The 24,589-nt window shown below is 42.8% G+C and overlaps 1 protein-coding gene across 8 annotated transcripts; it reads left to right on the top strand.

Moving 5' to 3' along the window:
- Nucleotides 1-3,425: 3,425 nt before the first annotated feature.
- Nucleotides 3,426-15,073, top strand: LOC105075564 (actin, cytoplasmic 1-like). 8 transcript variants are annotated; one of them, XM_074376312.1, is made up of 11 exons: nucleotides 3,426-3,490; nucleotides 3,566-3,633; nucleotides 3,755-3,849; nucleotides 4,978-5,048; nucleotides 5,181-5,261; nucleotides 6,621-6,726; nucleotides 7,597-7,649; nucleotides 8,493-8,622; nucleotides 9,031-9,092; nucleotides 11,559-11,652; nucleotides 13,428-15,073. In XM_074376312.1, exons 3-11 carry the CDS (start codon nucleotides 3,795-3,797, stop codon nucleotides 14,687-14,689), a joined length of 1,914 nt encoding a protein of 637 aa, XP_074232413.1. In that variant the 5' UTR covers nucleotides 3,426-3,490; nucleotides 3,566-3,633; nucleotides 3,755-3,794; the 3' UTR covers nucleotides 14,690-15,073. The 8 variants fall into 8 exon arrangements, with proteins under 8 accessions (XP_074232413.1, XP_010961755.2, XP_045378902.2 ...); XM_010963453.3 differs by lacking the exon at nucleotides 5,181-5,261; XM_045522946.2 differs by lacking the exons at nucleotides 3,426-3,490; nucleotides 3,566-3,633; nucleotides 5,181-5,261 and having other exon boundaries at nucleotides 3,788-3,849; nucleotides 7,584-7,649.
- Nucleotides 15,074-24,589: the final 9,516 nt, after the last annotated feature.

Raw genomic sequence — 24,589 nt, 5'->3', positions numbered from 1 at the left:
CCACTTCTAACTCTAGTTCTCCTGCCATTTTCAGCTCATCTGCAGTACCTTCCTGCACTGACATCTTGAGCCCCTCAAAGTCACACAACAGGATTGGAATCAATCCCTTCCAAACCCCAGTTCGTGTTGATATTTTGACTTCTTCCCATAAATCACGAATGTTCTTAATGGCACCTAAAATGGTGAATCCTTCCCAGAAAGTTTTCCATTCATTTGCCCAGACCCATCAGTGGTATCACTGTCTGTGGCAGCTAAAGCCTTCCAAAATGTATTTCTTTAATAATAAGACTTGAAAGTCATAATTACTCCTGATCCATGGGCTGCAGAATGGGTGTCGTGTTAAGCATGGAAACAGTACTTATCTCATACATCTCTGTCCGAGCTCCTGGGTGACTGGTGCATTGTCCATGAGCAGTAATATTTTGAAAGAAATGTTTTTGTTTTGTTTTGTTTTCTGAGCAGGTAGGTCTCAACAATGGGCTGAAATTTTCATATTGTAAATAGATGTGCTGTCATCCAGGCTTTGTTCCATTTATAGAGCACAGAGTAGATTTCACGTGATTCTCATGGGACATAGGACTTTCAGGATGTTAAATGAATATTGGCTTCAACTTAGTCACCCACTGCATTAGCCCCTAACAAGAAAATCGGCCTGTCCGTTGAAGCTTTGATGCCAGGCACTGACTTCTCCTCTCCAGCTATTAAAGTGCTGGATGGCCTCCGCTTGCAATTGTCTGCACTGAAAATCTGTTGTTTCGTGTAGCCACCTTCATTAGCTATCTTAGCTTCATCTCCTGGAGAAATTGCAGCAGCTTCTAGATTAGCTCTTCCTGCCTTACCTTGCACAGGTACGCAGTGGATGTGGAATCTTGCCTTAAACCTCATGGACCAACCCCTGCTGGCCTCAGACTTTCCTTTTGTAGCCTCTTCATCTCTCTCAGGGTTTGTAGAATTGCTGAGAATTAGGAACTTGCGCTGGATTTGCCTTAAAGGAATGTCATGCCTATTTTAATTAAGATGATAATGAAATATTTCAAGAATTACCAAAATGTGACACAGAGAAAAGAAATGAGCAGATGTTGGAGAGAAATGTCACTGATAGAATTGCTGAACTCAGGGTTGTTACAAATATTTAATTTGTTTAAAAAAAGTGCATTACTGGGAAGGGCAATAAAATGAGACACACCTGTAGTAGAAACGAGTTTGCACTGGGAAGGTAAAAAGTGGGTTCCTGCCTTCAGGATTCTCTCCTTTCTCTCCTCCCCACCACAACCAAGCTCTTGAGTGCACATGTACACACACAAAGACAAATCTTTTTATGTTTACAGGACGTAAAAAGAAAACGCAAGACCACCATGCTGCATCGGGATCTGTGAATGTAGTAGAGGAAGCCAATTTCCAAAAGCTGAAGAAGAAAGTATGCTGCTTTGATAAAACTTGTGGACAGAGAAATGTGGGCACTGAAGGGTAAGATGTTCCCGTGTTAATTATGATGAATAATGTGTGAATGAATGTGTAGAATTATGTGGATATTATATCTTTCAGGATACTTGCCACCATATTTCCTTTACTATACTCAATCAATGCAGATCTGTGTTTACTTTTCTGTCTTGATTTCTGTAATCTGCTGCTTCTGTTCATTCTAACTGGTTACCAGAGTTCTTGTTTGCATTTAGTTTGAGATCTTAGCGGGTGCTTGGACCAGATTTAGTCACTTCATTATCTGGATCCCCCTACGTCCATTTTTATTGTCCTTAGGTTTCAACTACATCATGTTGTCATGACCTGCCATGTGTCTATCAGTTTTATTAAACTCTAGACGTTGGGTAGAAAATAGAGAAAATTTGAGGCCTAGTGTGAGGTTAACTTGCTTCAGAGAAGGTGGGCGTTACAGCTGGCAGGTGATCAGGACGCCAGCAGCACTGCATCCTGCTAACACAGTTGGCAGCTGAGATCAGTCAGTGCAGCCAGTCCTCGTGAGGACCGTGTCTCCTCTCCACCTTTGTTCCTGGCACGTGGCTCTCGTGGATCCCAGCTAAGGCCTGCGGGTCACTCTAGGGATTGCCTTTGCTGACAGACTGTGAGCTCCAGCTGCCTGACTGCGGTGCCCGTTTGGGGGGGGGGCACCAGCTGCCGGGCTGCTCTGCATCTCAGTGGTTTCCTCTGCAGTTACCAGGTGACCCTGGTAACTGGGAAGGTGGACCCAGTCCTGGGCTTCCTAATTCTCCATCTTGGCCTCATGTTCCTTCCTGGCTTGTTAGCAATTTGGTGTATTTGGTCATGGATTTTGTAATTTGTCCAGTTTCCTGTCATTCTCAGGGGGAGGGCATAGACTTCATACCTATTAACCCACTTTCAAAAACAAACATTTTCTTACATTCCCTGAAGAACCAAGTTTTGCCTCAGGCTTTGACTGAAATCAGGGCTCTCAGTGGGAGAAATCAAACAAGTCATGGATGCTTGCTTCACCCTAATGTGTTTGGTTGTGATGACTTGGTCAGGCCCTGGTTCCCACGTTGAAACACAGTGAGCTCACACTGTCCCCGTCACAGGAGCCTGAGCCTGGGGTGCGGGGCACAGAGCACACCTCCCATGGGCTTTTCCTGTGCGTTTACTTTATGCACAAATGAGTAGGGGTGGGGACGCTGAAGGGAAGCCCAGATACCAAACACTTGCCAGAGGCCCGAGTGTAGTTTTTTGATATTTACTAGTTGGGGGCGTTTCATTCTTTCCTGTGTATTTATCAGCCTGAGCACTTATGGGGAAGGGCGAAAGGAACATTGAATTCTTCCCCTCCAATTTCTGGGAGGGAGACTGAGTGGAAAGACGGTTCACAGAGATGTTTCTGAAGGAGCTATAAACTGTTCTCATCCTGAGGACAGCAGTCTGATGTAGTGTCAGTTGGACCAATAAACATGCCCATGTCACTGGGGAGACCGACGTGTTGTAAGGCTGAGAAATAGGGTCAGGATGTAAGGAAAGGAAGAGTCAAGCTTTATGATGAGAGATGCTCAGCACAGGACACGTGAGGGAAACGCTGAGAACGGGAGAGGGGATTGTGTCCGCGCAGAACCCGGCAGGCATTCAACAACAGTGACGGAAGGAGTGGGTGCAGTGACAGCTTTGCACCCACTGTGCTTCTACAGCCATGTGCAGCGAGCATGTCTTGTGCGGTGAGATGCTGTGTGTGTGTGAGTGTGCAGTGCAGATGACGTGGGCTGGGGCAGGGTACTTAACGTCATACCCAGCGTTGTGTCTTCTCTGATGGAACAATTTGTAACTCGTAGAAGAGTTGAAGAATGTCACGGGCAAATGTGGGAAGCAGAGATCACTTGGAGACACCAGGTACCCTGCCTTCCTCCTGACACACTGAGTCCTCAGCACCTGATGCAGACAGTTAGTGGCCCTGAGAACCCCTAGCCATGGGGTGTTTCTGGATGTGTTGACTTCTAAGATTGCTCTTGCTGCGAAGAAGGCCCAAGACAACTGGGTAAGAATTTGCTTCCTTCCTTCCCTTTGTGCACAGTCGGCCACAACTGAACATGGATGTGTTTTTCTCCCACAGCTCAGGGCTCAGGAGCTGGAGAGGGAAAATGCTGAGTTGAGAAGGGAGAATGCCCACCTGAAACAAAGGTACAGAATTTTGACACAGTTTTAAGGGTGTTTTGAGATTCTTAAGGATTGGCTGTTTTGTATCTAGTAGAGGAATTGATGATGTAATTCTTATTGAAGCCATTCTTTCTCCATCTTTAAGACTGGACATAACCTGCAGAGAGAGGCAGGCAGAGGAATACATGAGGCAGGAGCCCACCCCAGGAGGGCCACACAGGCTGCCTCCTACCCTGAGAGGTAAGGAGCACACTGTGAAGTGTGGCAGCTTCATTTCTGCTGCAGAAGCCACCGATTGGGCTTCTTGTCCCCGTGGGTAATTGTTGGGTTTCCTGGACACCACACCACACCACACACTCACCACAGGGAACGGTTTCTCAGCTGGTTGACAAGATGCTGTTTTCTTCACATGCCACCAGCCTGCCGGGCTCTGTCCTCTGTGAACAGTGGAGCTCATGCCCCTCCAGGGGCTGTGGGCCGCCCCCCAGGCCCTTGGGTGGCTGGTGTGGCTGGTTTCTGTGCGCTGGAAGACATGAGCGTCAGCACCCTCTTCCTGCCTGGACACAGTGTTGAAGGCTGAATTCTCCTTGCAGTTGAGAAAAATAACATGCACAGCATTTTAGAATGAAGGCAGTATGTCCTGATGAGAAAAAATTTTTTCTTCATTTGTCTTGGTGGATAACTGTTCTATTCAAGATCTGCTTTAAGACAGCAGGCATTTCTTCACTAATTTTGCAGGTCCCTTTGTTCTTATAAAAAATGTCACACAGTGATCAGTGCCAGTTAGTAAGTGGCATTACTACGTAGAGTAATGTCACTTCTAGAGTTGAACGTGTAACTCTAAAATCTTCCAGTAGGGTCTTCATAAAATTCACTGTTCTTTTGCCACTTATTACAATATTAGTCTGTTTAAGGCGACTTCTTTCATAAATATTTACATGACACCGGGTCACTTACACAAGACATGTGCTGTCAGAAGGATTTGAACAGCTTACCAGCGGGCTGAGGAGGAAGAGGTGGAGCTCATGGTCAGGGGTTGTTGATACTCTTCCTATGAAAGCCTCTTCTTATTTCAGTGTTTAGCCTGTGTAGGAACTGCAATTTCCCCTGAAGTGTGTGGTGAGTCCCCTGTGTTAGTGCTGATTTCCAGGGATCTGAGCCCTGTGCTCCCATCTAGGGTGATTAGTTATGGGAACACCTGAACCAGGGCTCTGGTCTCTTCCTCAAGGGTCAGGAGACCTGTCTCCCCCTGGTTCTGGTGTGGGGAAGAGTGTAACATGGTGAAGGGAGGCTTGGAAGTTTTGTTTTTCTTCAGCAAAGTCTGTGCAGCAAAGTGTAATCCTCCATCCTTTCTCTGGTTTTTATCAGATTCAGGACCTGGTGCAGCTCTGGTGCAGAACGGCAACTCCTGCCCTTCTGAGGCGGCCATGGAGGCCCAGGTAAATGGGGTGATCATTCTCTGTTGAAACTCTTTCTGGCAACTTTGATCTTTTTTTTCCCCAGCGGCCTTTGCTGGCCTCATCTCCAGATTGTGTGTTCTGTGACAGGTCTAGTGTGTCATTCTTTTCCAGATTCAAACTCTTGCCCAGGAGCCAGTGGGCTTCTCCCCTCAGCCTGTCACCTTGGGTGGTGCCTGCAGAAGCCATCAAGGAGTGAGTGCTTAGGGGCTGAGGACCGCAGACTTTGTGTGTTTCTCGAAATAACAGGAGGAGGGGTTTCCTCACTCCAAACTTCCTTCTCCTGGCACGGCTGACTCATTCCTGACCTCCTTCACCTGGGATTGCTCCTGGGTCACTGAGACAGATTCCTGTCATCATTATTTTGCTCCTTTCCTGTCTCAGGCCAGGTGATTCGCCTGTTTAGAATGTCCATTCAAATCCTCATAACTGAAAACTGAGCAGCACCCTCCCTCCAGCTTTATACCATGTGCTTTGTGCAGCTTTGAGTCCTCTTGGGTGTAGTAAATGTCACAACCCATCACTGACTTTTCTGGGGAGGTAAATGTGTCTTCCACGCTCCCTCCAGTTGCACTCTAGGTAGAAAAGCCTGACTCTCAGAGATGCTGCGTTTGTAGTAGGAGATAGAGGCTGGAAGGGAAAGGGCCCACAGTAAAGATGCCTGTTTCCCTGCAGGGGGATTCCGATTGGCACCACAGCCCTTACCTTGTGTTCCCCATCCTGCGCTGGGTCGGTCCTGCCCTGGAAGCTGTCAGAGCTGCTCTTCTGTCTCATCACACACTGTGGGATTTTACGCATGAGCTAAAATTCCTTCTGTGTCAATTGTGGGGTTGAGACTTATTACTTTGTTTTTCCATAGGATACATGTAGTGTGCGTTTCATAACAAACTTAAAATCCAGACTTACCTGAGAATAAGGATGACTGACTGCCTTCTGAGGACAGCCTTGTCCCCTCAGAAGCACTTGGCCAGCTCCCCTGCAGGCCTCCAGGGTGCCCAGCTCCCCAGAGCTCTGTGCGCCCAGGGGCAGCCCCTGCAGGGCGGAGGAGGGCCCTTTGTGAGGAGGGGGCAGAGAGGGCTGGGCAGGGGCCTGTGGGCAGAGCAAGCACCCCGGTGCGGCTCTGCTTCCGCATGTGGAGAATGGGCTCTTCACGTCCGGCCTTTCTCCGTGTTCCTGGTCCGCGCACAGCCAGCTCCCGTGGCGCCGCCAGGGAAGGGGGCGGGGAGGGCCGTCCTGCCCAGAGAGGCTGCCTGTTGGGAAGGCGCTACTTTGTCAGTGTGCTGGAACCTGTCTGTGCATCTAGGGCAGGCCCCTTGGCTTCCTCCACTTAACAGACACCGGCGGTGACGTGTGGTGACAGTGTTTTATCCCCGCGGCAACCTGTGCAGGCAGGCCCCCGATGGGAGGGTGAAGTGTGGGACGCGGTGCTGCTGTCTGGGCACCCGGGGGAGGGGAGGGTGCCCGGTGCTGACCGCTGCTGCGTTGGGTTCCAGCTTTTGTTGGTGTTGGTGCTTTTGTCTGTCATCCAACACAGCTCTCCATTCTGTTCTGCAGGTTCCTTTTGATGCAAGAGGGCCCCATCCTTTCCCTGGGCCACCTCCACCTGGGCCCACCTTGTGCCCTGTGCAGCCTCGCCCACCACCACCAGCTGCTCCACTTGGTAAGATGAAAGCATATTCCTCTATTCTTTCTTGAGTCACTGCAGAAGAAGAGGAGATCTCTTTCCAGGGCTTTGCAAAGCATGGGGAAACCTGACTGGGGACATTGTCACGTTCCTCTAGTCTGTTTGCACACACATTTGATGGACTGTGTCTTCCCCAACCTGACATGAGAAGGAAGTGTCTCTTGTAGAGTAAAAAAGAGTCCTCTGACAGAAGCCAGAATGTGCCTTTGCACATGTTCCTTCAACATGCACTGCATTCTCGGTTTTGAGAGAGAAGCACGCCCGTATCATTTTCTCCAGTGAGTGGAGCCCTGACCTTCCGCAGTTGATCATTAGTTAGGAAAACACCTGAACCAGTGGCTTGTGGTCGCTTCCTCAAGTGACAGTAGACCTGTCTCCCCCTCGTTCTGATGTGGGAAATAGTGTCAGACGGTGAAAGATGGCTCAAAAGTTTCGTTCTGCTTCAGCAAACTAACATCTTCAGTAGGATAGTCAGCAGGGAAGGAGTTTTTTCATTTTAGTTTTCTCTATGCTTAGAAGGTAGTGTGCAGCAGGGAAGGGCACAGCTCATTGGTATACGGGATGCATGCTTAGCAATCTCCAGGACCTCCATTTAAAAAAAACTTCAAATAAAAAGAATATAAATTATGCAGTTCCAAATATGATATTAATTAGTTTTAAGTGTTTTTATTCCACCTTCCTTCAAAAATATCCGAACCATAACTAAGCTTTTATTTTGAAAAATGCTTTAACTCTCTAAAATCCTTTTTAAATTGAAATATCCATGAATGGAGATAGATGATCATGGGTGTTTAAAATTTACAGTAGTAATATTCTTATTAATATATTTATAGTTATATTTTACAGATGGGATGTCAATCTACAAATTTGGAAACGACAAAGAATCTTCTGATAAGAAGGTACTGTCTTTCTTAATATTCTTATTTTCAGATATAAGCATCTGAGAATGCTAAAAGATAACATGATGGTTGTTTTCACTTTCCATTTTGATGTTAGCATTTGACAATGAAAATTTTTCACTTATATTTTTAATCTATAATTCAAAACTTATTCTGTGCTTAATGTCATAGGACTGCAAAATGAACATATATTCACTTTTCAGACTCACCTAAACAAATCAGTGTTGTTAGCTAAATTCTTTTTTCAAATTCATTTCTATTACACTTTATTACAGGGTATTGAATACAGAGAGTTAACTGTGAAAGTAAGGTGGTTTCTTCTCTTCTTTTTTAGCAATCCTCATTTCAAATTAATCAAATGATATCTCTTGTTGAGTCTAGGGTATTGCGTTTTCCTTATAATTTATTATGTTGTTTTACACCTCATCCTTTTGCTCAGGCTGCCCCTTCCTCACGTTCCCTTCCCATCCCGACACCCCTGCCCCTCCGCCCCCACCCCCTGCACTGGGGCTGTCTTTTGAGGCACAGTGCAGTCTTCCCGGCATTCCCTGAGCTATGGACGTGCAACAGACTCTCCTGTCCTTTGTGCCCTGACATTGTCCATTGACTTGAGTTGTAGAGCTGTTCAGACTTTCCTGTGGCGATTCCTTTTCGTTGATCTGTGCCTCTGGCAGCGTAGAGCACCGAGTCTGTCTTTTATTTGAATTGGCAGCTTCTCCAGGATAGTGCTAATGACCTGATAGATGCAGGAAACAACCGTCGTCTTACTTAGTGATTGAGTGGCCAAATACGTCAACATGACGGTTTCTGAAGTTCGGTCCTCGTTTCGTTTTGTTTCCCTAGGACGGGGCGATTGAGATAGCAATTGAAGAACCAGAAGATGTTCCTGAGACTACTGTAATCGCCCCAGAGGAACTGATGGACCATAACACATTGACCTTTGTTGACGGAGCCCGCGAAACTGACGTGTGCGGTAAGTTCGTGAACATGTAATGTCTTTTTTTCTCTATGCTTAGAAACTAGTTTCCTCTGTAGGAATGGTATAGCTCATTGGTAGATAGAATCATGCTTGTAATGTAGGGATTCCTGAGTTCAATTGCCAGTGCCTCCAATAAAAAAAAATTTCACAGAATAGTGGTAAATTGTTTATATTTAAATATCATATGTATTACTTTTTAAGTGTTTTCTCTTGCCATGTTTCTTCATAAGTTTCTGAAGCACACCCTAGCTTTTCTTTCAAAAAATGCTCAAACTTTCTTTAATTCTTCTGTGCTACTTTATTTTATAGAGAAATCTATCAATCTCAATAGATGCATATGTGTATCTAAAATTTACGTTGGTAAATATTCTCATTCATGTATCTTTTAACTTCATTTTATAGATGGCTTATCAGCTTTTGATTTTGAAGTAGAGAGAGATACAGAATCCTCTTCTCATTTGAAGGTACTGTTGTATCATTATTACTACTGTATTCGAATATAAGCTTTGAGTTACGTTAATACATAAACTAAGGGTTGCCTTGAGATTAGTTACTCACCTTTGCATTTGCCCTTCCAAACTTTCTCTTCGTTTTTTCATCCACCATTAAGAGCTTCATTGTGTGCTGTATGTCATGGCAGTGCCTAGTACACTCTGAATTTTTGAGGCTTATTTAATGAAGCCTGTGTATGTAGCACAGAAAGCAAAGTTGAGAAGTCTATGGAAGTGATTCAGCTTTTTGAGTTGTTTTCTCTAGTAAGTAAAGAACTATTGTTTTTCAACCTGTGACTAGTTGTCTGTTTCTTTTGTATAAATGGATGTGCCAGACTCTCAGGCAGGTTCAGACAAATATAGGTTGGATTAAAAAGAATAGTGTTTTCGTGTTGTGTTTTGTTTTTTGTTTTTGCCACATTGACCTTGAAAAGCACATGCCTGTGAATTGGAATTATTGTAGTTTCCTTGTCACTGATCTGCAGGGATTATTTCACGAGAATCAGAAGCATGGTGAAGGGTGATAAACGTGTGGGATCAGTGTACCAACAGTTTGGGTGAGTGATGTTTTAATGAGGATAGTTAGTGTGGCCTGCATGTTGCACTTTGATCATGACTGTAGTTGAAGTAACGTAAGTAGCAGTGATGACATGTTCGAAGCTGTCGGCTGTGGGGAGAGGTAAGGAGGCCCTGAGCTCTTGGATCTGGACAGCTGCTGCCTAGTGGCCCAGCAGTGCATGTGAAGTCAACAGATACGTTGGCATGCACTGGCTGTGGGGTCTTGGAAAAACTTGTTGGAGCTGTTTGAATGTCAGCGACTTTGTTGGTAAAATGGTACTGATACCTCTGAGGTGTGTGCAATGAACAAATGTGGTAACAAATGTGAAAACATGTTGTCGTCTGTAAGTGGTGCTATAGGGAGTAAGACAGAATGATCACTGGCAGTGCATGGCTAAGTGTTGAGGATACTTTTTTGACACCTGAAGGACAATAAATGGCAGTGGAGTTAAGAAAGGGAAAGTCCGAGCGGGCACGTGGATTTCTCACTTGGGGTGTGTCACGTTTCAGTGGACTTAGTGGAGATCTCTGATAGGTATAGAGTGCTTTGGTACTTGAGGCTATCTTGAGATTTTAGATGTTTTGACCTTAAAGAAATTCCTGCTCCTGAACACCAGCTGCGTGCCGGGCAGTTAGACACTGAACGTACCGGTCGAGGAGTTAGGCTGTAGGGGTAGGAACAGAAGAACCAGTAAACAGCAATCCTCTGTCAGTCACAGTAAGTCCTTCAGGTAAAGAAAATGGAGAACGTCAGTTTTTTACGAAAGTGTTTGTCACTAGGATGAGGGTGGGGTAAGAGTGGAATTTACGTAGTCGGCACAGATCGGAGTGTGACCACAGCTGCCAAGGGAAGGATGGGACGGAGCCAGTCACATGACGGCCCAGGGGAGGGACGTTCTGGACAGAGAACAGGGGGTCACGTCTGGTTATTGTTCCCCAGCAACTTATAGTGATCAGGAGGCAGCAGGTGGGTAACTGTCCTTACAACCATTTTTATTGTTGTTGTGTGTAGGAAAGAAGATGTGCACGTAAGGGCCTGGCACGTGCGGAGGGTTGGGAAATAAATGTCCTTATCCTTCCCTTCTGGCAGTCCCTGTGCTTTTTTGAGGAGTTGCATAACTACATTTAAAGTTCTTGGCTGTTATTAAAACATCAGTGTTTTTCTTACTACGTTGCTAATTTAGTCAACTAGTTTTCTTAACTATAATAAAAGTTTTATCAAATAATAGTTAGGTTGTGCTGAGCGATTGTTTCCTGAGGTGAAGCGGCTTCTCCAGTGTTCTGTCCGGACTCAGCGTGACAGACTCCGAGGTTTGTTTCATGCCAAGGATCTCATTTTAATGCTAAATCCGTGTCTGTCCTTAGAAATATTTTAAATTTATAGCAAGTATACTTACTAAAGTATTTGTTTAAAAATAAGTGTACTTTAAATTTTGCTTTTTTATGGAAGTGTAGTCAGTTTACAATGTTAGTATCATATATACAGCAAAGCAATTCCGCTTTACCTATAAAAATATGTATTTTTAAAAATGTCTTCCTTTTTGTGGGGGAATTCAAAGTGGAGTTAGGTGTTTTGAAGTTAATTCTTTGTTGAAATGTGAATATAAGTCAATATTTTGCATGTGAAAATACTTGCCCTGGCTTTCCATGGTCAGTTTAGTGAATCAAAAGCCAAATGAAGATAAAAGATAGACTTGATCTAGAGAATATAAGGTTTTCTACTTAAATGTTTGGTTTCCCAAGATATTCTTCTCTTATTTTAGTTAAGTCTAACTGCTTTTAAAATAGGATTTTTTTTTTAAAGTTAGGAATTGCAGGGATTTTCTTACAAAGGGATTAGGAAAGCTTTATGCAACTCATTATTAATATTGATTTTAACAGAGTATCTCTGAGAGTCGACCACAGAAGTGTGTGGATAATTCATCTGGAGATGCAGGTCAAACAGGAGAAAATACATTAAGTGAACAAATAGAAGGTAAGAGGTGTATTTTATTAAAAAGTCATTTGACAGAATGTTGATTTCAGACATGAATTGTGATATATTCTGAAAGCCAAAGAAAATCACCTGGTGAAGATACAGTGAGGGGAAATGTGAGCAAGGAGGTCAGTTGTATAACTCAGGCGTCCGCAGCAGGTCATACTGAGATGCCGCTCAAGGAGCTGAGTTGTTAGTTTTACTTCAAGATGCTCTGTGACCTAGGGCAGTCAGGAAATGAGAAGGGAAAGAGGGGATGAAGAATGAGCGAGGCAGAGGGGACAGGTAGTAAGTGAAGGGAAAGGAGGGAGGGGCCTCTGGAGGAGGGTGGGAAGGCAGAGCAGTTCTTTGGAAAGAGGAAGTGTCTGAAATGTGAGTTGGACTTGAAGTGAGCTTCCAGCACCACAGCTTGTCCGAGAAGCACGAATGTTCCCACTGTCCCTGTCCTCCTCATTGTTAGGAGGGCAGTGAGGGCTGAGGTGCCTGATCACGCACAGCTGGGTTCTCCCTGCCGTGGGTGAACACAGGCAGGTGCGGGCAGCTGTAAATGACTGGACCTTCATGTCACGTGGTGTGTTGCTGCCTTTAAGGATGGTGTCACCTGGCCAAAAGAAGAGAACAAGGAAGAGGAAGAGCAGGGTGTGTTACGGGGGATGGGGGCCAGGGAAGCTGCTTCCTGACTAAGAGTCCGTTAGAAAGTGTGTGCCTTCTAATGCAGTCTCAGGTTGGGGAAGCGTTACAGTGGGCACTTGAGGTGAGATTTCAGAAGGATCAATTAAGTCGAGTAGACTCAGTATAGACCAGAGTTTCTCAAATTGTAATTAGTCACCCAGGGACCCGGTGAAAAGTGCACGTTCTGATCAGCAGGCCTGAGATTCTGCATTTCTAACAAGTTCTGAGGCGACACCCTTGTTGCTGGTCTTGAGACCACGCTCAGAGCAGCAAGAGGGTAGACGTGTGTTTAGAGAAATCTGGAAGAAGAGCCCCTGGAGAGCTCATGATGTAACAGCATCAGGAAAACCGTGGTTTTGTTTTCCTTTCTGAGCACGTTTATAGCCAGAGGGAGGCAAAGAGCTGAAGTAGAAATTACCCACGTAAGGTGCTGTGATCAAGCAGAGAGGAAGAAGAAGTGGTGGGGGTCATCCATCCAAAGAATCCAGAAGGGGAAGAATTACGACCACAGATCTAGGGATCCTTTTGAAGAGGGGAGGATGCAGTGGAAGGAAGGAAGGAGGAGAAAAGGTGGCAGGTAGGTGATGTGGGAATTGATGAGGAAACTTGAGAGAACTCCTTTTAGATGGTGTCATATGTTTGCACTGAAGCAAGATTAGATCGTTGCCACTGCAGAGAATTCCGGAAGCAGGAAGGGGCTGGAACTGGGGTAAACCACAACCACTGCTCACAGCTATTAGGCATCAAGGATGTGTGTTGCATTGATATTTGTTACTCAAATGAGATTAGTTTGAATATGGAAGCACTGGCTGTGTGTGTGGTTTTTTTTTTAGGATAGCTAATTTTTTGATAAGATGGTTGTTTCACAAAAAGCCTTTTAAACATTAGCATGAGATACCAAACCAAACTAATTTTGGAAACAAAAGAAATTAATAGGGTTCATTCCCTAGATGGTAAAATTGTTGTTTTCAGTAACTAACTACAGTGATTTTGAAATATAAAAGACTTTTAGTATCTAATAATTCTGTGGCAATCAAATTTATTTTTTCCTTTTTTGAAAATCATATCTCAATGTGGAAAACTTAATACACATTATTTCTTAGGTGTGTCTTATATACCATCTTGCACTAATGGATCAAGAAACTTTGAGATGACATGTGAGACCACGTCCACCCCGACAGCACGGGCCCCTCATTGCTCCGCCGTCGCCACCGGGCTGCACCACCACCAGTTTGCCGTGGGTAACGACATTGCTGCGCTTGTGGTCGACAGTGGCTCTGGCATGTGCAAGGCCGGCTTTGCAGGCGATGATGCCCCCCGGGCCATCTTTCCCTCCATCGTGGGACGCCCCCGGTACCAGGGCGTCATGGTGGGCATGGGCCAGAAAGACTCCTACATGGGTGATGAGGCCCAGAGCAAGAGAGGCATCCTGACCCTCAAGTACCCCATTGAGCATGGCATCGTCACCAGCTGGGACGACATGGAGAAGATCTGGCACCACACCTTCTATAATGAGCTGCGTGTGGCCCCTGAGGAGCACCCCATGCTACTGACCGAGGCCCCCCTGAACCCCAAGGTGAACCGTGAGAAGATGACCCAGATCATGTTTGAGGCCTTCAGCACCCCAGCCATGTATGTGACCATCCAGGCCGTGCTGTCCCTGTACACCTCTGGCCGCACCACTGGCATTGTGATGGACTCTGGTGATGGGGTCACTCACACTGTGCCCACCTATGAAGGGTATGCCCTCCCCCACGCCATCCTGCGTCTGGACTTGGCTGGCCGGGACCTGACGGACTACCTCATGAAGATCCTCACGGAGTGTGGCTACAGGTTCACCACCACGGCCGAGCGGGAAATAGTGCGTGACATCAAGGAGAAGCTCTGCTACGTCGCCCTGGACTTGGAGCAGGAGATGGCCACCGCTGCCTCCAGCTCCTCCCTGGGGAAGAGCTACGAGCTGCCCGATGGTCAGGTCATCACCGTTGGCAGTGAACGCTTCTGCTGCCCTGAGGCTCTCTTCCAGCCTGCCTTCCTGGGCCTGGAAGCCTGTGGCATCCACGAGACTACTTTCAAGTCCATCATGAAGTGTGACGTGGACATCCGCAAGGACCTCTACGCCAACACGGTGCTATCCGGCGGAACCACCATGTACCCCGGCATCACCGGCAGGATGCAGAAGGAGCTCACTGCCGTGGCCCCCAGCACGGTGAAGGTCAAGATCATCGCGCCCCCTGAGTGCAAGTATTCCATGTGGATGGGCGGCTCCATCCTGGCCTCGCTGCCCACCTTCCAGCAGATGTGGATCAGCAAGCAGGACTATGACGAGTCCGGCCCCTCCATCGTCCACCGCAAGTGCTTCTAGGTGGACTGAGTTTCCTTCCACCGTTCTCTTGACAAAACCTAACTTCGGTGGAAAAGGAGATGAGAGTGGCCTAGCTTTGTTTTGTTTTTTTTTATTTTCTTAAAAAAAATTTTTATTTTGGTACTTAAGATTTAAAAACAGTGAAGGTGACAGCAGGCAGTTGGATCAAGCATCTCCAAAGTTCTACCTTGTGACCGAGGACTTTGTACATTTTTTAAAATAGTCACCCCAAATATCCTGAGATGCATTGTTACAGGAAGTCCCCTGCCTTCCCAAAACTACCCAGCTTCTCTAAGGAAGTCCTTGCAGAAGCCCACACGGGAGGGTGATAGCATTGCTTTTGTGTAAGTGATGTTCTGCAAATAAAAAAAAACTTTACCTTAATACCTGTTTTTGTTTGTTTTATTTTGAATGGTCAGTCCCCCTTTTTTGTCCCCAAACTTGAGATGTATGAAGGCTTTTGGTCCCCGTGAGAGTGGGCTGAGGCACAGAGGCAGCCAGGGCTTACGTGTACACTGACTTGAGACCAGTTCAATAAAGTGCACACCTTAAAAAAAAAATTTAAGTTGGCTAAGCTAGAGGATCCAAGAAATATAGGCATACCAGTAGCCCACATGGGTATGGGAAAAAATGAATATTTTTATGAACTATTCTCCCAAGTGTGTATCCAAGCTGATCAACTCATAGCACTTTCTCTGATGAGAAGTGAATTACACATTCAAATAAAGTGTCACAACTGTGGGCTTCCTAAGTTACAGGGGAATTGAAGAACGTGATACATCCTTGCAGTCTGATGGTGTCAACTGCATTAGAGATGTGCTGCTGCGTTAGTCTTCTTGGAGTCATGACTTACTCTAATTAAAGCTCACTTTTCTCCTTATCAGTCAGAGTCAGCATGTTCCCATTGGTATATGTACAATTTTCTACTTTATAAAGTCATTTGAAACATAATCATACTTTTGAAATCTTAACTGCATGTTCTATATTCCTGCCTTTATTCATTATCTGTAATGGATTCATGTTTCTGTCTTGCTGCTATCTTAACTGCTCCTCAAAAACAAAACACCAAAACCTAATGTGTTCATTTCCAAAGCAAGCATGAGGATTACGCTCAGTCCTAACTCTGGGTGACTGTACAGTTGGCTTTCGTGTTTACATATCATTGGTTATGTGTCCCTTCTGTCTTTTAGATTCTACTGAAAAATATCCTCACTTGAAGGTAAAATCTTTTATACTTTTATCTTGAATTTTTTAGTGGGGGTACTGGGAATTGAACCCAGGGCCTTGTGCATGCTAAGCACGTGCTCTACCACTGAGCTATACCCTCCCCTCTTGAAATTTTCTGAAATAAATGTTTTACTCATAAGCAGCAAAATGCATTCGTTTAATTTTTCTCAGTAGAATTTTCATGAGACATTACAACAGAACCACTTTCTTCATTTTATGTATTCAAGATTCTGTGCTAAAAAAATTATTAGCATAGAACAGAACTTAACATTTTAGTTTTATAAAATGCAAGAATGGAAAGCTCATTTTAAGGAAAAATCCATTAAACTAAAAAAACCCAAAACTGACTAAACTTTTATTATAAAGGGCAATTTTTCTAAGAATTGCAAGGTAATGCATTTAGTGTAAAATATGACTTGAATTGTTTAAGCAATAAAATCTGAAATTATATGTATTCAATAGGCCAATATTTATTGTACTTTTCATCAGATGAATCTAAATTGCATTACATATATATGTTCCCTATTATCTAAAACCAAAATAAGCAGGAATTTATTTTATTTTATTCATGTGATTTTTTTTTCCTATTTAAGCAATCCCCAAGTTGGATCTAGTCTCTAAAAGTATTATTTAAAAGTTAACATTTCATAAGCCAGCTCTCTTTCCCATGATACTGTCTCTTGTTTAATTTAAACATTATAAGTATTATTTGACTTATTTCCAATGCAGCAGGAGTTGGGAAAAATATAACTAGAGAACTAGGAGGTATGTTGCCAAAATGTATGAATTACATTTAGACATTGATTTCTGAAATAAACTAAATAGTAAATAACATCTCCATTGTTTGAATAACAGACACTATGTTACATTTTTTTCTTACCCATACCTAATGAAAAATGTGAAAACAAAACCATTCATAATGAAAAATATACTTACTCCTCATTTATTCATAATGATCCATAGCTTTAAAAAAAATCATCTCAAGAAGCCTATGTTCTCTGTTTATTTCTGGCTGTATCCTTCCTCTCCTCCTGCTGTCCCTGTGGGACTGTCACCCTGCACACCGACACTGTTCTCAGAAAACCTGGAGGTCATCAGCTTCTCGAGTTTCTGGTAGTGACTGAGGCCAAAAACTCAGACACAAGCAATCACAGTCCATGTAGCTGCCACTGGTGTGTGACAATTAAATTTCCTGTCATTGGTTAATCTTTGCCCTCAGGGAAAATTCCAAATTCCTTAGCTTGGAATAAAAAACACATCAATCTGTTTCTTGCCAAAGTATTCAGATGTATCTCTTTACTCCCCTGCTCTGCCGCTTTGCTCCAGCATCTGGCCCAGCTAGACTGCTTCCAGTTCCACACGTGCTCTTCCCTGGCTCTAGTTTTTGTGTTTGCTTCTTCCCTCTCCCTCCCACACTTTGTCCTCCTCCTTCAGGTACCTGCTTACATATCACTGCCACCAAAAGGGGGCAGTATTGGCACAAAGCTGGATGTCCCTTCTAAGTGTTCCAGTTGTGCCCCCTTTTATACCTGCCGTGGTTTTTATGATTCTGTATGGAAGTTGCCTGTTTTTCCAGTTTATGGTATGTGATTCTTCAGGGTGGACTGTGTCATCTTCATGCAGTTGCAGTGCTTCTCACAGTGTCTCCACATGGTTATTGGGCCAATGAATAAAGAATGAGAAAACCAGAAGCTCTGATCCTCAGCCACACGAGCAGGTAATTCAACGTGCAGCCCTGGGCAGATTCTAGAATCGTCATCTTGCATTTGGTATTGTATCGTATATAGATACTTTTCATTCTTCTCAACAGTTAGAAAGTTCTCAGCTTTCTAAAGAACTAACATATTTAGTTACCTATGAAGTATTTTAGATAAAGAATCTTAATTCTTTTTCTTTCCAGCTGCTGCTGAACTTGAATCTGGATCCTTAGACCTTCCCCTCTAGGATCCACAGCAGAGCACAGAGAAGCCACTCTGGGTGGCTTTGTGTGGGGCCTCAAGGCTTACTCTCTCAGCTCTGGGCGCCTCTGTTGCTAGCCCTTCCTAGCTGTCTGGCCACTGGAAACCCACTCTGCCTGTTGTACCCTTAAGATGGGTTCTGTTTGTAACTCACTTCTATTCCTTGGAAAACAATTCCATGAAAACTCAATTGGTTTCCCCCCAGCTGTGGGCAGGGATGAGGAATAGCATATTATTATTTTATAAAATATATAAATAATAAAAGAAGTCATAGGATAGCCCTGGGCACAGCAGAGAGTCAATAATGCCTCCCGGCCTAAAGCAGAAGTGACGGCTCAGTGTTCCACGGCTGCCGGGCGTGCTGAGCTGGTCACTCCTTTCCACCCTTACACTTTTTTCTTTTTTTTACTGAGAAAGAAATATGTGCATATGGTAAAAAAAAAAAAAAATCAGAGCACAAAAATACACAAAGGAAAGGTTTCCCTCATTCTTTGTTGTCACTGTTTACAATCCTTTGTGTGTTTTTCCAAATAGGCTGTGCACATTCCAACCTCTGCATGTAAACTCCTTTAACATTTACTTATTTTTAACCTAAAGGAATTTAAATCCTTAAGTGGCTTCTGCCCTGTGATAGAAAAGAACAAATCTGATTCTGTATTAGCTCTGTTCCTTTGACTTTAACCCTGTGCCCTGTTTCCTAGGCTTAGACTTGCTGCGCTGCATCTTTTGTAAAACAGTGTTGCCAATAGCCTGAAATGCACAGGAGAGCCTGTTCTCAAGGCTCTGACCTTTAAGGATATTAGCACTTTTACATTCATAAAGATAACAAGTTGAAGAAGAGAAAATAACTTTTGTTGGTTTTACAGGGGAACCATGACCTGACCCTCATGGACAGCTACAAAAAAGAAGGATTCCAAGAACAAAGAATTCCTCCACCAAGAAATTTGCAACAAGTGACCACACCCCCTCCCCTTTTCAGTATGAAGAGCGTGAATTGTGACTTGGGGAAGATGGTTCTCCAGGACATCAGTCTGCCATCTTCTCAGTCTGCTGGCTTTCTGAATAAAGTCTCTATTCCTTTTTGATTAATTCATTGTAGTTTTGTTCATCTTTCTCCAGTGACCCTTTCCTTTGTAATGTGGAGGAAGATTCTTTTGAAAAGTCAGCATTATTTACATCAATTCCATTAGCTTGTCATCGTTTGTGCTTGTGTATTAGAACAGATAAACAACATAAAGAATAAAATAATTTCTACTTTACTTTAACAAAGGAAAATTAAAAGAAGAATCCCTTGGGATGCAAATAAATTTAGAGTCAATTTTGATTTAACATTGATTCTTTACAGCTCAAAAAAAGTCAGGAAAAAAAAATACAGTTGCTCTCTCCTTACCTTAAGCAACTTTTGCCTAAATGTTGAAAGTGATAATGATTCCTGATTCACCTTTTTCCCCATGTTGAGACAGTGCTAGACCCTTTATGTTTTGTTCTCTCACTTAATCTTCACAACATACAAGGGACTGGTATTATTCGTACCATTTTAAATATGAGGAAACTGAGAATTAGGAAGATAAGGTAACTTACTCAGCGTCACCAGGCCTGGAAGTGGAGGGGCTGCAATGAATCAAGGTCTATCTGATGTCAGAGTTCATACATCATATGCATTTGCTATTTGATACAGATCTTTGTGTGGAGATTCTGTTTTGTGTGATCTAAGATAACTTTTTTTTGGGTGGTAGTGTAGAGTCCTCAGGCTGCCCAGAAGGAGGCTCAAGAAAGTACCTGAAGGTCGGATTTAACAAACTGAAATAACCAGTGATACACAAAACAAGCTCTTATCCCACATGTCGAAAGAGAAAGCAGAATTACATCCTGAGCTAGATGCTCTACCCGGCCATGCTTTACAAGGTAATTTGGATGAAGTTTTAGTTATATAAATTGCATAGTAACTTTGCTCTTTGAGTTTGCTATACTGTTCCCTTGTCCCCTATAGCCTGACTGAACAGCTGCTGTATTTACTTGTGCTTTTAATAATCGTTCCTTTAATTTCCATGCATAACTTTGGGGGGGTGTAATTATTGTCATTTCGAGAAATGGGTAGCAACTTAAAAGGGCTTACTTAACATTATTGAGCAACTAGCTTTTATAAATAAAAAATCAACCATGTTTCTGAATTGGTTATTTTAAATTGTTTAAAGTATTAACCAATTTCATTACTCTGCATATCTAACTGCCTTAAAAATAAATTTATAAGCGTTTGCTGTGGCATCTGTTCACATACCTTACAAATGGTGCATAATCTTGTCTTACGTGGGGGTTTTTAACGTTGGATCTGTTTTGGTTGGAGTATTGCTTTTTGTTTCCCTTTTGCTGTTATTTACACAGATCCAGATGGCACACCTTTAGGTAAGTGTGTTTAGCTTTCTGTGTGCCTACAGCTGCATGAATTACCAATTGTTCATGTACACTAATTGTGGTACATCTTATTTTAAACATTTTTATTGGCAGCCAGCTGGTTTCTGCATGATCATTTTTTGAAATGTACCTGTGACCACAAACATACTAAGTCTTTTGTCTTTCTTACACATTTCCTGATTTTTAAATTGTTAGATATTTAAATAAGTATGTTTAGTTAATTTTCTGTTTCATTATTTGAACTCCAGTTTCAGCTCCGGTTTCATAAGCCCCCTTTTTTTTTATAGGAAAAAAAGGGAAGATATATTCCTTTTTAATTTTTAAATATATCTGTTAACTTGTATCTGTTCTTTTAACCTCATAAACAACTTTGTTATTTATCTTTGGCACATATTTGTCTTTGGCATATATTTGCTAGATTTTTAGCTGTTCTTAAGTTTTATAAAGTTAAGCACGTATATTATAAATTGAAAAAAACTATCCAAAGGACTTTATAGGAATAGATTGAAACAATATAATCATAACATGGTATTTTCAGGTTGGAAAGAGCTTTAGATTTCATTGAATATTGAGATTTTCAGTTTTTTTCTCTTGCCACTGCAATATTCACGTGAACCACACCTACCGTGAGTAATTATCTGTGCTCCTTCTGGTGATTTATATACATGGAGGACCAAGAGTATCAGGGTAATTTTATTACTTGTGATTTTTCTGAATGATTATTTTGGAGCAGTTTTTATTAAAATTATTCCAAAATCTGATCTTAATTTTTTTTTTTAATCATACAACTGTCAAAAGTTTTCTAAATACTTGTACTTGAAGGAGAGGAATGTAACTGAAAGAGTAAATGTAATTACTTCTCTAGGTCATTAAACAATCTATGAATCAATTTAAAATAAATTTATGTTAAATAAGATGTTACACAAATAAAATATATGAGCTATTTGATTTTTTTTTTACATGTTTACACTGTTAATCTCAGAATAGTATCTCCTTGAGATCAATTCTGTAATATAGATACGGACAGAAAAATCTCAAAATACTTCCTTGAGATCAGCCCTGTAATGTAGATATGGACAGGCTACTCCTTTGAACCCACTCAAGCTGTGACAAGAACGGGTAGAGAGTGGAACCATGGCTGTATTAAGGAACCATGCTAGACTGCCCACGTTCCTGGATCATAACTGGAATTTTTACCATTCCACGTGTTATCAAGCATGTTTCTGCTTGTCTTCCTCCTCGTTCTTGTTCTGCTCCCACCTTCCTCCTCCACCTTCTCTTTATTCTTCTTCATCTTCACAGCTCCATTATCCCTTTTAACTTGGAAGAAAAATGCAGTGCCCCCTTTGATGACCTTTTGTGCAGAAAAATATTAAACTGCTATTTGATGAGTGCTGTTACTTTTCACAACTTTCCAACATCTGTAGCTTAAAGAAGGGTCGGAAGCAGAGAGGGAAAACACATTTAGCTAATATGACCTGTGACTCATGACAGAAATTTTCCCTGAGGACTGGGGCCACGATCCAAACCACAGGTTCCTGAAAGAAAGAGTATGGAAGGAGAAAAGCACAGACGTTAAATCCGTGGAAGCTACATAGTCACATATGCATTGCTTTGAAAAATACTTATTTAGTTCCAATTTATCTCAAGTATTGGGCTGGGTGCTGAAATTAGAAGATAAATAAGACAAAAAATCTTGCACTCACAGACTTGATGCCTTGCTGAGGGTGACGGACCATGAACAGATAGTGATACACTGCAGTGAGGGCAGAGACTGAAATTTGTACAGGGAATTTTGGGGGTACAAAGTGCGGTTACCCACCAAGAATGGAGGAGCTGGTGAAGGCTTTCTGGAGGGGGTAAAATTTGAGCTGAAACATGAAGAATAAAATTAGGCAAGAGACAAGGTTGAAGGGGGTGCAGCAAAGAGTTGCTCTGTGCAGTGAGTAAGTTAAAGCGTGGGCATTTAGCCACAGCATTATAGGCGTGAGCCCTTCAAGCAGGTTGGTGCTCGGGAGCAACAAGGCTGTGGTGCAGCGGGATGGGACATGAGGCTGGACGGGCAGCCGGGCCAGTACCTCATGCCTAATAGGTTTGTGTTGTGGCCTTTGAAGAATATTTTTATTTCTCCCTTCTTTTTTCTCTTTTTTTAACGCTCCTAGAATATTTCCCTTTCTTTGGAGATTTGCTAGAAGACTCACGGGGTTCAGCAGATAATTGTATTCATGGCAGAGTTTCATGAGAGCAGTGTAGGAAGGATCCACAACAGGATTATATGGGGAAAAGATGCAGATAAGAGTTGGGGGGAATCCATGTCCAGGCTTCCTTATGCGCTCTCCCTCCCATGAGAGATCACACAGAGCACACGCTTCCCCCTGGAACAAAATGCAGCAATGTGTGCATTGTTTGTGCCCACTGTTTATCTTACATCCAACTAAAATATTCATTTGCATTACCTGGCTGACCACTGTAATATTTTAATACATTTATCTTGTTGCATCAAATAATTACCATAAGAGAAATAATTTTGGAGTTTATGACTAAGTGAAGAGCACTAGAAACAGTAATATGGAAACCAAACTGAGTAATGTTTAACTTCAAAAACTTTAAAAATAATGGGATATTTAAGGAAGGAAAATGAATTATTTTAATTCGTTTTGATTTTGAATCTTGTCATTCTCTGTTTTCCACAGGCATATACATTTCCCCCCATACTTATACTGAGAGAGGATGTACAGTTTTCTATAATTTCCCTTTTCATCTTGTGGTTAATTATCTGCACATAGCTCATTGTCTTCAGACCTTATGAAGCTTCGTGGTGAAATGAAACCTAAAAACAAGGTAAGGAGAACTGGAAATACCAGGTGAACATTCTTACTACAGTTCTTCATGATTCCTATTGAACACGGAGGGTGCAGGCTCGGCTCTTCGCAGGCTCGCAGGTGGGCATGGTCTCACGTGTGGGAAAGTTAGTGCTTTATCGTTTTCCCCTTAGAAAAAAGCTACATTGAACAGTTTCTCCTTTATGGGGCTTGTGACCTACTCTATTCTTGCACTTTTCCCACCAGATAAGATGATTATGGAAAGCAATCCTTCAAAATAGTTTAGATTGATAGGAGATTTTTGAAATTTTAGCCTGTTAATATGTCCTTAAGCGTTCCTTATGTATTTTGTTTAATTGTATCCAGAGGTGGTTTGAATAGGCCAACTTTTAATCATCTTTTTATTTTAAAAACTGAGGCTATAATGGATACTTGTGAAGTTTAAAAAATATGAGTAATATATACTGTTAAATGTGTAAGACGCACATGATATATTTCAGATTGAGTGTTGGTAGCATTTGCTACTAGATGAATTATAACCACCTTAAGATGTTTTTTGGATTTTTGCAGTGCTTAGTAAATATTTGTTGAATGAATGGGTGGAAGCCGGACCTGAAAGAACAGTACTGTGCTAGTGGACAGGATGGACTTGAGGCCCACAGTGGTCAGCCAGGTAATGCAAGTGAATATTTCAGTTGGATGTAAGCAATTAGCAGGTGTCAGTGTGATTACCTGAAGAGGACATGCCCCATCTAAAACAAGGGCCACCACTCCACTGCTGCTTATTTTTGCCATGATGGAATATGGGCCTAAGGCTACCAGATTCTCTGTTTTCAAGAGAAGCCTTAAATATGGATTTCAGTGGAGAATTTCATTATCTTTAAAATTATGGGCTTGCCAATTAAAACAAATCGACGGGCTTCATGTGTGGTCCTTGAGCTACTGGCTTGGTAACGTGTGGTTTGTGTCTTATTATTCTAAGTGACTGAGCAGAAGGTACCCAGACTCAAAACGTTCTAGTGTAGTTTGGAACCAGTCTTCAGCTGGGGAGAAAATCTCTTAAGGTAACTTTGTGTCTCAGGCTCTGTGAAGGCCTGCTATTCGTGCCCTTGTAGGATGCCAGGGAGAGACTTGAAGGGGTGGCCTCAAGGCCGTCTCCTGAAAAAACCACTGTGGTTAGGAAGCCTGGGGAAATGATTCCACTGGCAGCTGAGAGAATTGACAGGATAAAAGGCTGGCCTGCAGGGCTTTTTCTTTTCTCTTTCTTTCCCTTTCTTTGTTCCTCTTTCCCTTTCTTTGTTCCTCTTTCTCTCTTTCTCTCTCTCTCTCTCTCTCTCTCTCTCTCTCTCTCTTTCTCTCTTTCTTTCTTTCTTTCTTTCTTTCTGCAATGAAGGGTCATCGTCTTTATCTGCAATGGACACACTATTTAAAATTTGAGTCTTGCCAGTTCTGAGAAGAGAGGTGCCCCCCATACCTACATA

This window comes from Camelus bactrianus, chromosome 13 (genome assembly GCF_048773025.1).
Source record: "Camelus bactrianus isolate YW-2024 breed Bactrian camel chromosome 13, ASM4877302v1, whole genome shotgun sequence".
NCBI classification, from domain to species: Eukaryota; Metazoa; Chordata; class Mammalia; order Artiodactyla; family Camelidae; genus Camelus; species Camelus bactrianus.
Note: the sequence above shows the minus strand (reverse complement) of the source record. Positions and strands in the feature narration are given on the sequence as shown.